The sequence below is a fragment of the Nyctereutes procyonoides genome, unplaced genomic scaffold (assembly GCF_905146905.1).
Source record: "Nyctereutes procyonoides isolate TBG_1078 unplaced genomic scaffold, NYPRO_anot_genome, whole genome shotgun sequence".
NCBI lineage: Eukaryota > Metazoa > Chordata > Mammalia > Carnivora > Canidae > Nyctereutes > Nyctereutes procyonoides.
Window position 1 is genome coordinate 41362811 of NW_026575140.1, and position 15969 is coordinate 41378779.

Consider the following 15969-nt stretch of genomic DNA (forward strand, 5'->3'; position numbering starts at 1 on the left):
ATAGGATCTCAGACTGGATATCTCTAAAACTGAATGCCTGATTTCTACTCCCTGTTCCTCTGTAGTCCTCTTTCTCTCAACTAATAGCAACTTTCAAGTTGCTTAGGATTAACAACTTGGAGTTTTGAGTCCTTTTTTCTCTTCATACCTCATGTAGAAGCTATCAGTAGAGCCTGTTGAGAGTTCATTAAGAATACATCTAGAGGGGCACCTGGGTGGCTCAGTGCTTGAGCATCTGCCTTTGGCTCAGATTGTGATCCTGTGGTCCTAGGATTGAGTCCCGCATTGGGCTCATCTCAGGGAACCTGCCAATCTCTCTCTCTCTGCCTGTGTTTCTGCCTCTCTGTGTGTGTGTGTGTGTCTCTCAAAATAAATAAAATCTTAAAAAGAATACATCTACATCTAGAGTCTCCTCCACACTCCAACTGCTAACCCAGTCCGCAGGCTAGTATTATCTCTTTTTAGATTACTGTTGTAGCTTCCTAACTGGTATCTCTCTGCTTCTGTTGCTTCCTCTCCTATAGTCTGTTTTCAGTACAGAAGCTTGGGGGATCTTGGTAAAAGTAAGTCAGATAATGTCCCTTCTCTGTTCAAAACCTTTCAATGACTTCCCTTCCCACTGGTTCAGAGCAAATGCTCTGCACTGCAGACCTCCAGTTAATGCTACCATCTCCTCTTAATTACTCTACTCTTTGCTCATCCTCTTCCAGCCACACTGACGTCTTGCTGATCCTTAAACGTGCCACTGAGTTTGTTGGCCTTCAGAATTCCTGGCTTGATGCCGGAAACTTCTGATCCGAACTCCCGCCCTTTTTGCAGCCCAGGACTTTCTGATCTCTTCCTATCTTTGTGGTCATTAATGCCCTGGCTCTAGGCCATTAGGCATGAAGTGATGCCCTCGCATAAATGTCCATTTTAGAATTCTAGTTACTCTTCTTTTGAACACATCCTCCACCTCATCTTTTTTTTTTTTTTTTTGGCAAAGATTTCCTTTTCTCTGTTGCCAGTTCAGCATTCATTAAAACAATAAGCGTTTTTTTTTTTTTTTAAGATTTTATCTATCCATGAAAGACAGAGAGAGGCAGAGACATAGGCAGAGGGAGAAGCAGGCTTTTCATGGGGAGCTTGATGTGGGACTTGATCCCAGGACCACAGGATCATGCCCTAAGTCAAAGGCAGATGTTCAAACACCCAGGCGTCCCATTGAGCATATTATAGCTGGCTTCTTTGTCAGCCATTCTACCAGAATTGAAAGTCTGATGAATTGATTATTAGCTAGTGAAATTAAGCCATTGATTTATTGGAATAATTTTGTTTTTTTTTCTTCAATTAAAGGATGGAAGACTCCAGACAGGGGACCACATCTTGAAGATTGGTGACACAGATGTGCAGGGAATGACCAGCGAGCAAGTTGCACAAGTGCTAAGGAACTGTGGAAATTCAGTCAGGATGCTTGTTGCAAGAGACCCAGTTGGTGAAACTTCTGTAACGCCTCCTACCCCTGCAGTCTTACCTGTTGCCCTGCCTGCTGTAGCTAACAGGAGCCCTAGTACTGTGAGTATATAAACAGTTCTTCTGCTGTAAATACTAGTTATGAGACCCTCCAAGATTTGAGATGCCTTCGACTCAAAGTGCCATGTGAGTATGAGTAGTGCCTCCCAGTGAAGCAGAGGAGAACCCAGTTGGGAGACATTAGATAAGTTTGATTTTCTTTTTTGCTGTTTCTCAGCATCATTCAAACTCACTAAACTTCAGCTAATCATCTAGTAAATTGGAAAATAATATTTGCCATTTCTTTTTTTAAAATAAAGGCTTTTCAAAAATTTTATTTATTTATTTTAAAGTAAGCTGTATGCCCAATGTTGGGCTTGAACTCATGACTCCAAGATCAAGAGTCACATACTCTACTGACTGAGCCAGCCAGGCACCGCAGTACTTGCCATTTGTATGTCATTAGAGTGGTCACCTCCATACATGGTCATCCACATATTGGATGGGAAACTAAATACTGGTCAGTGTAGAAGTTATCACAGGAACAGAATGAATAAAGGGAATAGATAATAATATATATTATAATCATTATAATAAACAATAGTCATTATTGTTATCAAATACCCAGAATTGTAGAGGTCATCTGCAATTCTTACAGGAATTCTTCAAGATAGGTCTTATTCTTTCATTAAGATAAGATCATATTAGCTGAAGGAACTCAAGTATAAATTACTTATTTAAGGGGTGCCTGGGCAGTGCTTGAGCATCTGCCTTTGGCTTAGATCATGATCTTGGGGTCCTGGGATCAAGTCCCACATCAGGCTCCCTCAGAGGGAGCCTGCTTCTCCCTCTGCCTATGTCTCTGCCTCTCTCTCTGTCTCTCATGAATAAATAAATAAAATCTTAAAAAAAATTACCCATTTAAAAGTCATATAGTGAGGGGCACCTCGGTGGCACAGTTAAGTGTCTGAATCCTGATTTCAGACAGCTCAGATCTTGATCTCAAAAAATAAATAAATAAAATCATGTAGTGAGTAAGTTGCAAGCTGGAATTTGAATTCAGATCTTTCTGGTCTATCCCAGGATCTTTCTAGCCATCTCACAGGCTCTGAATCAAGGAGTAATAAAGCTAAAGAAAAGAAATAGTTTTTAAAAGGAGGGGCCGGGGAAAGAAAGGAGAAGTGATTTTGGTGGGGAGGGGTAGAAGACCATCATTTATGTGTATTTGAGGGGCTATTCTAGAAAATTGTTTGCCTCTCCTTGGAACCTTGTGAATGGAAGTTTTCTGTCTGAGATGTTAGCATCATTTGCTTTCCTCTCTAAATTGGTTGTAGCCACTTTCTTCCCCTCTATTACTCTAGCTGTCTAGAGCCTTCATTTCAGTAGTGGGGACGATGTAGCTCTGTGATAAGTGAGAATTTGATGCAATCAACTGTTTCCTTTCTAATGTTAGTGGTTTGAATTGAACCATGTTTTTAGACGTTTTATTCTTTATTTTATTTTATTTTTAAAGATTCTATTTATTTATTTATAAATAAAGGCAGAGACATAGGCAGAGGGAGAAGCAGGCTCCATGCAGGGAACCCGATGTGGGACTTGATCCTGGGACTCCAGGATCACACCCTGGGCCAAAGGCAGGTGCTCAACTGCTGAGGCACCCAGGTATCCCGACATTTTATTCTTTAAAAGAAATATTTTAAATTAGAAGTATGAAAGTAAGTTTTAGTTGAATATTTTTTGCTCACAATAATTATTCACAGTAATTTTTACCATTTGTTTCTAAATTTTTCTTTACATTTGTTTTTTTTTTTAAGATTTTATTCATTTATTTGAGAGAGCACGAGCAAGGGGAGGGGCAGAGGGAGAGGGAGCAACAGGCCCCCCACTGAGCAGAGACCACCCCCCGCCCCACAATGCAGGACTCGATCTTGAGACCCTGAGACCATGACCTGAGCCAAAGGCAGATGCTTAACCCACTGAGCCACCCAGGCACCCCTGGGTTTTTTTAGGTAAAAATTTATCCTGAGTGTTTTCTAAATGGCTGTATTAGTTTTCTGTTGTTGTATAAATTATCACTAAGGCACCTGGATGGTTCAGTGAGTTAAGTGGTCTGACTCTTGATCTCAGCTCAGGTCATGATCTCAGCTCCAGCCATGAGATCGAGCCTCATGTCTCGTACATGCTCTCTCACTCTCAGAAACAAAACAAAACAACAATTAAAAAAAAAAAAAAAAAACAACAACACAAACTTAGTGGCTTAAAACAACCTGCTTTGTTAGTTGTGTAGGACAGAAGTCTGGGTGGACATAGCTAGGCTCTGCTTAGATTTCTATATGACCAGAATTAAGGGCTGGCTGGACTCTTATCTGGATGCTCTGCAAACAGTCCATTTCTGAGTTTATTTAATTGTTGGGAGAATATAGTTCCTTGAAGCTGTAGGACTGAAGTCTCTTTTCTTTGCTAACTCTCAGCTAAGGACCGCACTCAGCTCTTTCAGCAGTGTAACTTCTCACAGACCTCCTACCACAAGTCCAGCCTTTATGCTTCAATTTCACTTCCTTTTCTGTGGCCATCTAGAAAACTCTGCTTTTGAAAGGCCCCTGATTAGATCAGATGCACCTGTATTAATCTCCCTTTTGCCACATAATGGAACATAAACACAGCAATAGCACCAGGAATCAAAGTTTCTGCCACAGGTTCTAAAAAAAAATACTTGGCAAACCATGCACAAACTAACTACACACAGTTACGGAACTAAATAATGTGTATCACTAAAATTGTTTTTTTTTCCCCTTTTAGGACAGTTCTCTTTTTGAAACTTACGATGTTGAGCTCATTAAAAAAGATGGGCAGAGTCTTGGGATTAGAATTGTTGGCTATATTGGAACTGCTCATACAGGTAAATGAATCATTTCTATTTTATATTTGGAAATAATTGTAAAGGATGTGGAGTTTTCTAGATAGTAAAATTAAATATGTGCAAATATTAATACCAGGTTTTAATAACAATAAAATCGTGTTATCTATAGTGGCAGCCAGTTACTTTCCAGTGATTAGAGATTTATACTTTTATCTCAGTAATTTTATAGCTGACTTGTCATTAGCAAAAGGATCGAATTGTATAACTCAGTGTATAACATTTTTCTAAGATAGATAATTATAAATATTGTGACTGTTACATATTATGACGTTTTGGATGTGCTAATGTAAAAGGATTACTGTGTATGTTTCATATTATGAATGTCAAAAATACTGTAATTACTAAAAAATAATATAGAATAAATTATTTAATTAGAATTATTTTCCTGTCCTATAAAGGGATTCTATTGTAAGAATAAATACATGGCCCAAGTATCTCTGAATAACACTGCCTCAACTCCTACATGCAAAGCTTTGGTAACTTTTATTTTAAGAGTTACTCTATTATTAGTAAGACAATCATTAAAGTAAGGAAAAATAAACCTTTTGGACAAATATTTGCTCATAACATGAATTCCGAGTTATGAAATGTTCTAGTTTTTTAAAAATAACAAGATTAGAAAGTTGATTTTTTTTAAAAAAATATTATTTTGCATACTTACAGCAGGTGGAAAGATTAAGAGTGCTAATGTATTCAAAGTCCTGAATGAAATTCATGTCAGACCACCTTGTGCTATTTTAGCCTAATGAAATAACTGTTTTCAAACCTTTAGACTTTTCCAAGTGCCACCTTTATTAGGCTCAGAATTTAAATGAATTCCAAAAGAGCTAAGTATGGATTGTATAATGTTGGGGGGAAAAAAAGCTATATTGAATAGCTCTTAATATGCTGTCTCATTAGAGAAATCATGGCTTAGTTCCTAAACTTGTGGCTTATGAACCTTTATTATATAAAGTTTTTAGAGTGTTCTTGTAAACCTAACAATATACATACCAAGTCAAGTGAAAGTGAATAACTGATAGAAAATTGAGAAAATTTGATACTTATGTTACTGAATAAAGGAAAGAGTCATTTTACTTCTTTATTCTCAAAAGTTTTGGAGACTTTGGGAGAGGGAGACAGTGGCAAATCCAAAAATGAGAACATTTAAAAACTCAGTATGGTTTTTAACATGTAGTCTTTCAGAGTAATTTTTCCTTTATTCTGTTCATTGGACTTTTCAGGGAGTTACTTTGCTTAGTTCTGAAAGGGATAGAAAAATGAATATTAAGAATAGTCTGAGAAAGGAATATGTACATAACTCTTAAATGTTTAAGGATAGGGGATCCCTGGGTGGCTCAGTGGTTTAGCACCTGCCTTCAGCCCCAGGCATGATCCTGGAGACCTGGGATCAAGTCCCACGTCAGGCTTCCTGCATGGAGCCTGCTTCTCCCTCTGCTGGTGTCTCTGCCTCTCTCTCTCTCTCTCTCTCTCTCTCTCTCTCTCTCTCTCTGTTTCTCTCATGAATAAATAAATAACATTTAAAAAAAAAAACAACCCACATTTTAGCCCTGGGCTAAAGGCGGCGTTAAACCGCTGAGCCACCTGGGCTGCCCTAAAAGAATTTTTTTTTAAGATGTTATTTATTTATTCATGAGAGAGAGAGAGAGAGAGGCAGAGACACTGGCAGAGGGAGAAGCAGGCTCCATGCAGGGAGCCTGACATGGGACTTGATCCTGGGTCTCCAGGATCATACCCTGGGCTGAAGGCAGCGCTAAACGGCCGAGCCACCCGGCTGCCCTAAAAAAAACATGTTTAAGGATAAATGAAATATGTGTCCTAGCAGAGATATAAGCAAACTATCATATGGCAGATGAAAGATTAAATTTGACAGAACAAAATAAGGAATTCACAGCCATTTGTGGTAGGAATGGAAAAATATTTTAGTAGAAGGGATGAGATTTAGAGGAAGAAAAAAATGAATAAAAAAAAGGGATATCACATCATGACAATATTTAGTGTTTTGGTGAAATATCAAGTCTTGTGCGTGTGCACTTTTGTTTTGGAGGGATGGCAGTTGGAAGATAAGTGTAAAAAAAAAGTTTTAGGCAGATTATGGAGGTCCTTGAATATGATTCTGTGAAATTTGCATTTTAATATGTAGGCAATAAGAATTCATTGATGTTTATTTTTCTTCTATAGACAATATTGTAAGTTCATTTGAAATGAAAGAATAAAAATAGAAAATCATCCAAAGTTACAGTTTTTCATTTTCTAGTTTCTCTTCTAGTCTTTTGCCCATAGGCATGTATACTTTTTATATAGTTGTAATTTTTATTTAGCCATTTGCTTGTATTTAAATATTTTGTAATGTAAAGATCATTTAATGTTGCTAAGTTTTAAAATTAATTTGTTTTTAAACTCTGTGTGTACTTTTCTATGGGAAGCTAACATGAGCAGTGAACTAAATGGAGGCAGGAAGACCATGTAGGAGACTCTTGTCTTAGTGCTGGTGAAAAGTGATAAGGCTCCAAGGCCTGAGGAAGAAGGAAGAAAGCCCAAGAGAAGAGGATGAGACTGCCTGGGCTCTCCTGAATTCCAGCTTATAGTGCAATTTCATCAAGCTTCCATTACTGATTATTTTTCCAGAAATAGTCATCAGTCACATCATTTCAAATTCGGGTCACTTGTGATGGTGACAGTTTGAAATAATCCATCAATTTCTCTGCTTGTGTTCAAAATAGTATTTATCAAGCCTCAAGTCAGCCCCTGTAGCTAATTAACCTCTTGATATGAATTTTGCAATCAAGGTCTAATTAGAGCTTTCTTCCATTCTCCATATGTTTTCATGTACCTCAGGGGAGGCTTCAGGGATTTATGTGAAAAGTATAATACCTGGCAGTGCTGCATACCACAACGGCCAAATTCAAGTGAATGACAAAATAGTTGCTGTAAGTAACTGCCCTTTGTCTTAGAATTGAATCAAGTTGGGGAAAAAAGTTATCTTTATTATAATATGTATGAGAGGAGAATATCTTCATATGATCTCATAATGTTTTAAAAAATTAAGTTCAGTGAAATTTCATTGATTTAGACTCGTAGGGTCCTAGATTTTTTTGTTTTTGTTTTTTGTTTGTTTTTGTTTTTTACTGTGTATGAAGAAAGGAGTCACCAACCATATTGGCAGGAAAAAATATATATACACACACATATAACTGAAAGATGATTTAGCATTCTCCTAAAAACGACTTTCAAGCACCTCTGTGTTCTTTAAACTCAATCATTTTATATACATTTTAGTAGGCTATTAATTGGCTCTTTTTATCTCTTCATGGAAGTAATTTTTCTAACAGTAATTTTGAGTACATACAAAATTGAGATATTTTATATATTGAAGGATATAATAATTACCTTTTGGCAATTCAGACTGGTCTTTTCTCCATTTAGTGGAAATTGGTTAAGCTTTAAAGTTTATTTGAACAATACTTTTGAATCATAAACATTCTACATACACACACACATTTAATTTAGTGATTTACATAGAAACAGATCTTTGTAACTATCATTTGAATCTTTGTTCTTCAGGTCCATCTAAGGAAGCATCTTTCATGACTCTTAGCTTAGGAAATGTCCTGTAATTTGCAAGGTATAGAGGCAAGCAATAGCGGTGGATGCTTTGGAGAAAATACTTCTGGGGATAGCTAAAGTAATGGTTTGGCCAGCTTGAAGGAATTGGGTGGAACCCGAGGCTTATTTGTCCTGATGGACTTCAGAAATGAGGTTTGGGCTTGACTTAGATTAGTAAATCTGTTTCTTGAATATACTTTTTCACAGCACTAGAAAACCCAATGTGGGGGGATATCTGTGTGTCTCTTCTGGAAAATACCACATAGTTCTAGGATAGTGGGATGAAGTGTTGGATGACCTCTTCGATTTTTTATAATAATGGCTTCTACTTAGTATGTCTTAAGAGCTGGGTATAGCAGTTGACCATCTTTTATAGGACTTTGAATTTTGAATAGCATCAGAGACTAAGAACTTTGACCTCTCGGGTTGTCAGTTTAATGCGTGACTCTGTGGAGTGTAAGTTTGAGTTTGCTCTCTAGGTTTTCAGGAAGCTTGTCAGCATGTTTTGCTACCAAGTTTGCATCCTATTCAAAGATCATTACTTAGGTTTAATACAAATTCACTTTGGCATGAAATGAATTGCCTAATTTTATTCTGCCTTGTTAGAATTGAAAATAGCAGTTAACTTGAACTCTCTGTTTAATGTGTCTCTTCCTGTTTTAGGTTGATGGTGTGAATATTCAGGGTTTTACCAACCAGGATGTTGTTGAAGTATTACGAAATGCAGGGCAAGTGGTACACTTAACTCTAGTTCGAAGGAAGATGTCTTCATCTACTTCTCCGCTTGAACGGTCTTCAGACAGAGGTAGTTAATTCCAGTATCCCTCTCCCCACCGCATAGTCTGGGCTTGGAAGAATAGCTTACTTGGGGAAGTTGTTCTGTGAGTCTGGGAAGGAAAAACTGCCTGTCTTTTTGTAATGCAGTGATGGAGAAATGAATCAGCTCATTTGTGCATTGAAGAAGAGTTTCCTTGCCTATTATAATGTGCCAGTCCAAATGTTAGAACGTGAACCCTGACATGCATTAAGCTCTGAGAGCTGTTCTAAATGGGGATGGAAATCATTTTTCCAAAAAGCTTCTAAATTTCATTTATTACTTATATTTGAATAATAAAGCTTCAACACCTTTTGTTCTAGGGGGCTCTCATTTGTCTAATGCTTTGACATTTTGCACACTTCAGATTTCATATTACTTCTAACGATATATTTGATTCTAATGTCTCCTGATTTACTCTTTGAAATACAGAGGGGAAAAATAAAACCTGGATTTCTATTAAGAACATTTTTATTTGTGAAATATTTGTTATTTTGATTAAAGAATAGCAGATTTTCATCATAGAACAAATACATAATAATATGCACAGCAATTTTTTAATTATCAAGTTATTAATGTGTAGATCAACAAAATTTGACAATCCTGAAAACAAATTGAATTTAAGATGAATGACTAGTTATAGAACTAGCGAGTAAGAAATAATTCCATTAGAATTTGTCAGAAGATGAATACATTTTGCCCCCCCCCTTCTGAAGATATAATAAGCCTGGAAGCCTTGCTTTCAACTGATATTGATTTATATTTAAATTGGAACTTTTTAAGTTTTATGTGATAGTGGAAATTTTGCCGCTGAAAGACAGATGCCCTGTCAACTGCATCGTATGTATGAAATTAAAAATTGCCTAAATAGTACAAATTGTACAAATGCTATATTGACCTTAAAAGGTTTACATAAATATTTATATCAACATAATGGTTTTTAATAGCTCTGATAGAGCCCTTGGCTTCAGCCTACTGTATCAAATAAAGTATGTCATCGGCGAATTAGCAATTCTTTCCTGCGCATGCCTACATTTTAAATTTATGTTGGAATAAATTTTGACTCTAAATTTGCACTTCTTCCATGGTTGAGAGGACCTTCCTGTGGATTTTACTAGCATCCTTGGAAGAGTGGTCTACCATAGCATTTATCACACCCTGTTGGAATCACCTGTTTTACATGTAGCAACTGTAATATAGGGGAAAGGTGTTGCCTTTGTTCCCTGCCCCATGTAACAACACTTTTGTGTGCCTTCCATAGCCAGCATTTTGTCTATTTTACTGAAGCAAACTGCACAACTTCTCGCTCTTGTGCAATACCTTCCTCTACCATTCTAAAACTGTCTTTTTCTCCTCTAAACCCCTACTGTTTTGTATACCTTGTATATCTTATTTGTGTACCAATTTGTATATTACTTGCAGCATGCAATTACATCATGTACTGCTCTGTACTGTAAATTCTGGTATGTAGCTATTTTTCCCAGCTGCGCTAGCAGCTTCTGGCCACATTACTTTGCCTAGCACTAGGCTGTGCTTTTAGTGTGTATCACCGGATTAACGATCTAAAAAATTTATGTATGGTTAAAAATGTCATATTAAGATCATAGGAACTTAAAAAAATTTTTTTACAGTATTTGTTTGTCTACAAAGATTTTTCCATTTGAGAGAGAGAGTGCACAATGGCATGCATGCCTAGGGGGGAGAAGCAGACTCCCTGTTGAGTGTGGAGTCCCAGACTGGATCCCAGGAAATGGAGATCACAACCCAAATGGAAATCAGAAGTCCGACACTTAACCTACTGAGCCACCCAGGCGCCCCAAGATCACAGAAACTTTTAACTGGTTATATTTTCCAACTTTTTATAGTTGACCCTTGAACAACACAGGTTTCAATTGTGTAGGTCCATTTATACATGGATTTTTTTCCAATACAGTACTATACTGTATTTTCTGTAAATGTATTTTCTTTCTTATGACTTTCTTTTTTTTTTACTTTTTTTTCTTATGACTTTAATGACTTCATTAATGACATTTTCTTTTCTCTAGCTATATTATAAGAATATTGTATATAATACACATAATATACAAAATATGTTAATTGACTATGCCTATCAGTAAGGCTTCTGGTCAATAGTAGGTTGTTAGTAGTTACACTTGGGGGGATTCATAAGTTTTATATCGTTTTTTTTTTTCTTTTTTCTTTTTTTTAAGATTTTATGTATTTATTCATGAAAGGCAGAGACACAGGCAGAGGGAGAAGCAGGCTCCTCACAGGGAGCTCGATGTGGGACTCGATCCTGGAACCCCAGGATCCTGGAACCCCAGGATCATGCCCTGACCCAAAGACAGATGCTCAACTGCTGAGCCACCCAGATGTCCCTATATGGGCTTTCAGTTGCATGGAGAAGGGGAAGGGCCCCTAACTACCTTCGTTGTTCATGGGTCAATACTATTATAAAAAATTTTGAATGTATAGAAAAATTGAAAAATAATATAACAAATACCCACAAACCTACCATTTAGATTCAACAGTTACTGTTTTGCCATATTTGTTTCATCTATTTCTCTTTTTTCCTTAACCACTTAAGAGTGAGTAGTAGATATCATGACACTTTAGTTCTACATACATCAATCTGTAGTTTGTAAGAATAAAGATATATAATAATATTATTATCACATCAAAAAAATTAATAGTAATTTCCTAATATTAAATACTTAACACATACTTAAATTTGCCAGTTACCCCCAATGTCTTTTGTAGCTTCTTTTCCCATTTCCCCCTCTCTGAAATAAAAACCTGATAAAATCAAGATTCAGTCACAAATTGGACTTACTGCCTGAGTTGTGTTTCTTTGGTTTCTTAATCTAGAAGCACCCTCCCACCCCCCCCACCCCCGCCTCTGTGGCACAGACTTTTTGTAGAGGAATTTGTTCATTTGTCACTAGAATACCACATTCTGAATTTGATTGTCATTGTGACGTAATTTAACTAGTTTCTCTATCCACTATATTTCCTGTGAGAAGATAGATATAAAGCCTTAGTTAATCCAGGTTAAATATTTTTGGTAGGAATACTTTATAAGTCATGTGTGATTATTTAAAAAATGATCTAAAATGACTCTTCTTCAGCCTTTCTTGTATTTAAGAGATATGTAATGACTTGCATGCTTGAGATTGAAAGCTTTGGATATCTTATTACGTAGCTCAGTTTAGCTAAGGCAGGAACCACTGCAACCAAGGGAATTCTCTCCAGTTCCCTTCCAGTTCATAAAGTTACCTATGTAGAATTAAATTTTTTTTTTTTAACTCATGATGATGTCATTTTAGAACCTAGCAGAGTCCGGGGCACAGGGATGAACTTCTTTTGCATATCTTGCTCCTTACCCACCACAAGCACAAGATTGTAAGACCTTAGTGTTCTTTTTCTTTTCCGAGGCTAGGTTGAAAAGTATCTACTGCTTTGTCAATGACTTTACCTTGCTCTTGCCTTCCCATTGCCTGGTTCCTTATCCTTTTCAATATTACCAGCAGTTTCTTAATTTTTAAGGACTTAAGTGGTTATCTCACGTGGTGTTTTGAATAAAGGAATCCTATATGTAGGTTACCTGAGATGTTTGTAATGAGTCTGTGAACAGGATTGTAATAAGCCCACTTAAATATGGTCTTCAGTTACTAGTGATTCAAGTTAGTAATTCTTATTTTAGGAACTGTTGTAGAACCATCGGGAACACCAGCTCGCTATGTAACTGGAGCAGTGGAAATGGAAACTAATTTGGATGGTGGGGATGAGGAAACTGAAGAAAGAATGGATAATCTAAAAAATGACAACATACAAGCCTTAGAAAAATTAGGTAGGCACAAAGCGTTCAATTCAAAACAAAGTAATTTGACTTTCTCATTTGTTAACTGTTTTCTCTCTTTATAGTTAATATAATATGAGAAATTTTGGAGGCGTTTTGAAGATGCAAAATAGGATATATATGTGTGTATGTGTACATATATATATATATTTTTTTTAATTATTTGAGAGAGAGACAGAGACAGAGAGCATGAGCATGAGCAGGGGGAGAGGCAGAGGAAGAGGAAGAAGCATACTCCCCACTGAGCAGGGTGCCCTATATGGAGTTCAATCCCAGGACCCTGGGACCATGACCTGAGTCTAAGACAGATGCTTAACCGACCAAGCCACCCAGGTGCCCCCCAAATAGGATATTCTTAATATCAACATCTTTTTTTTTAAGATTTTATTTATTTATTCATGATTGACACACAGAAAGGCAGAGACGTAGGCAGAGGGAGAGGCAGGCTCCCTGCTGGAAGCCAGATGCAGGACTGGATCCCAGGACTCCAGGATCACGCCCTGAGTCAAAGGCAGGCACTCAACCACTTAGCCACCCAGGCGTCTCTTAATATCAACATCTTAACAATTGTGGGAGTTGGGGACCAAGCATGTTATTGTGTAATCTTTGTTTAATTAATTTTGAATATTGCATTTTTATTAGTATATATTAACTATTTTTAAGCTTGTAAGCATTTTTAATTATTGCCTATGTTAACTTATGTATATTCGTTGATACAGCTGTAGATATCTAGCTGTCTGTATACATACAGCAGTGTTTCCTTTGACCATTATAATTCATAATGTATACATATTTACATGTTTTATAAAACTGCCAGATTGCTAAATATTTATATTTTAATCTTATTTTGATCTTATGTGCAACTTTGTCCTTTTACTTTGTACTTTGATACCTTGGCTACATTGTTGACTCAGTTCTGCAAGCATTTTGATAACAGTCTCATACAATTCCCTGTACAGAGGTGCTCAGGAAAGCCTTGACAGTTGAATGAAATGGGATACCTAACACCATCCTCTTCCAGAGAAGTTTTGGTTTTGATTGTCTTGCCTCAGGAAAGGATGACCTGAAGGAAGGAGTAACACTATTCAAGCTGAAAAAAATTTCCCAAAACTTGAAAATTTGCTTTATTCTTTTTGACCCAACTGGATTGTAGTTACATCTCTGCTATTTAAATTCAAGTGAACCCATGGGACGCCTGGGTGGCTCAGTGGGTTAGCGCCTGCCTTCAGCCCAGGGCATGATTCTAGAGTTGCAGGATCAAGTCCCACATTGGCCTCCCTGTATGGACCCTGCTTCTCCCTCTGCTTGTGTCTCTGCCTCTTCTCTCTGTGTGTCTCTCATGAATAAATAAATACAATCTTAAAAAAAATTCAAGTGAACCCAGATAGGTTTTCATGGAACTATTGGGTGAAAATCAAATACATTTTGAAGTTAGAAATATTTTCAGACATTTTTATCTGCTCTTGTTTTTGTTTTTTAAAGATTTTATTTATTTATTCATGAGAAACACACACAGAGAAAGAGAGAGAGAGAGAGAGAGAGAGAGAGGCAGAGACACAGGTAGAGGGAGAAGCAGGCTCCATGCAGGGAGCCTGACGTGAGACTTGATCCCAGGTCTCCAGGATCACACCCTGGGCTGAAGGCGGCGCTAAACCGCTGAGCCACCTGGGCTGCCCTATCTGCTCTTTTTGGTTCAACCTTACTGCATATTTTTCTTTTTTCTTTTTTTAAGATTTTATTTATTTGAGAGAGAGAGAGAGGCAGAAACATAGGCAGAGGGAGAAGCAGGCTCCATGTAGGGAGCCCAATGCGGGACTGGATCCTGGGACTCTGGGATCATGCCCTGAGCCAAAGGCAGATGCTCAAACGCTGAGCCACCTAGGTGTCCATCAATGCATTTTTTTCTTCACGAGTGTGTATAATTTAAGCTTAACAGTAAGACCAAAGTCGTTGAACTGCTAAGAAGTTAGCTGTCTTTTTTGCTGTAGTTGCAGAAAAGCTTTCCCTTTTTTCCCTTCTAGGTTCTTTGGTCTAATATTTAAATTGACATAAAACAGATTAATAGGAGAATAACAAATTTCATGAGTATGGGAGCCCCATAAAAATATGAGACCCAAGAGTAAGTTGGGCAACTGAGGTTTATATACCATCCTAAATTAAGGAATAGGATAGAGGCTTCAAAGATGAGGACGATGGAAATTTGCAACATGATAAGGAGAACAAATGTTTGGTAATTAAAAGTTTGCTCTGCTGTGCCAATAGGTCTTTCAGATAAAAAAATCATCTATGGTAATAGCTCTTTCTGGCATAGACCTCCTATCTAAATTCTTTTAGGTAATGAGAGAGGTAAAAGTTTTTCTGCCAGGTCTTGATTGCTCTCAGCTCAAAATACTCTATATGCTAAATGGCATATTCTGGTCCCCTTCGTTGCTATTTGAATAATTATTTCAGATCATCATACTATTCAGGTTTTAAGTCATTTTGTATAGTCCAGGATTTATTGGGCTGCTGAAAATAGTCTTTTCCTCTGGGACTTAGTTTGTACCATGCTTTATTTTATTATTATTACTTTTTTTTTTTTGCTGTACCATGCTTTAAAACTCATGACTTCCATTGTACAAGTGCTTCCATTGTACAAGTGAAAGATGAAAAAGTCAAAAGAATTGTAGGTGAAATATTATATTATACATGTGTATGAAATGTCATCTTTAAATATCATGTTTTTAAGCTTACAATTCAACCAAAACTTTGCAAATTAACTTACCAGATAAACTGCTGCACGGAAGAAATTTAACAAAGACGGTAGAACTCTAAATGTAATTTCTTATGGAAGTAATGACAGCAATAGATAGGCACAAAGGTGCAGAGCCCACATGAATGATATTTTGCTTTTATTTATTTATTTATTTATTTTTTGATATTTTGCTTTTAATAAGATCTTTGGTTAGTTATCCTCGACATGTAACCTAGCATGTCAGTTGATACAGTTATTTCATGGATATTCTTTTGTACATCTAGTGAGTTAAGCTGTTTAGTGTTTATTAATCTTAGTCTCTGAGTTCTGAGGTTAGCCTGTTTTACTTGATGATTTGCATTATGTAATTAAGGATTATATGCATCCAAGGTGAGCTGTCCGTGCTGAAGACTGAAAGAGCTGATATTGCAAGTTATGTTTGATTTTAGACAGATGGTTATATCAGCTGGAGTAAGTGTTCTGTGACTTGTTTAATCTTGTCACAAAATTGAAAGAGTTTTTCCTTAACTTCAAGAAAAAAAAAT

General features: G+C 36.8%; 1 protein-coding gene across 4 annotated transcripts in view; it reads left to right on the plus strand.

Moving 5' to 3' along the window:
• PATJ (PATJ crumbs cell polarity complex component) overlaps positions 1–15969 on the plus strand; it is a 354647-nt gene that overhangs the window by 36407 nt on the left and 302271 nt on the right. For 3 of the 4 annotated variants that reach the window (XM_055305727.1, XM_055305728.1, XM_055305730.1), the window contains exons 8-12: positions 1336–1554; positions 4291–4390; positions 7250–7341; positions 8681–8822; positions 12535–12681. In XM_055305727.1, the coding sequence (XP_055161702.1) occupies positions 1336–1554; positions 4291–4390; positions 7250–7341; positions 8681–8822; positions 12535–12681 (700 nt within the window). The remainder of the gene's footprint in view (positions 1–1335; positions 1555–4290; positions 4391–7249; positions 7342–8680; positions 8823–12534; positions 12682–15969) is intronic. The other variant, XM_055305729.1, reaches the window with a different exon arrangement.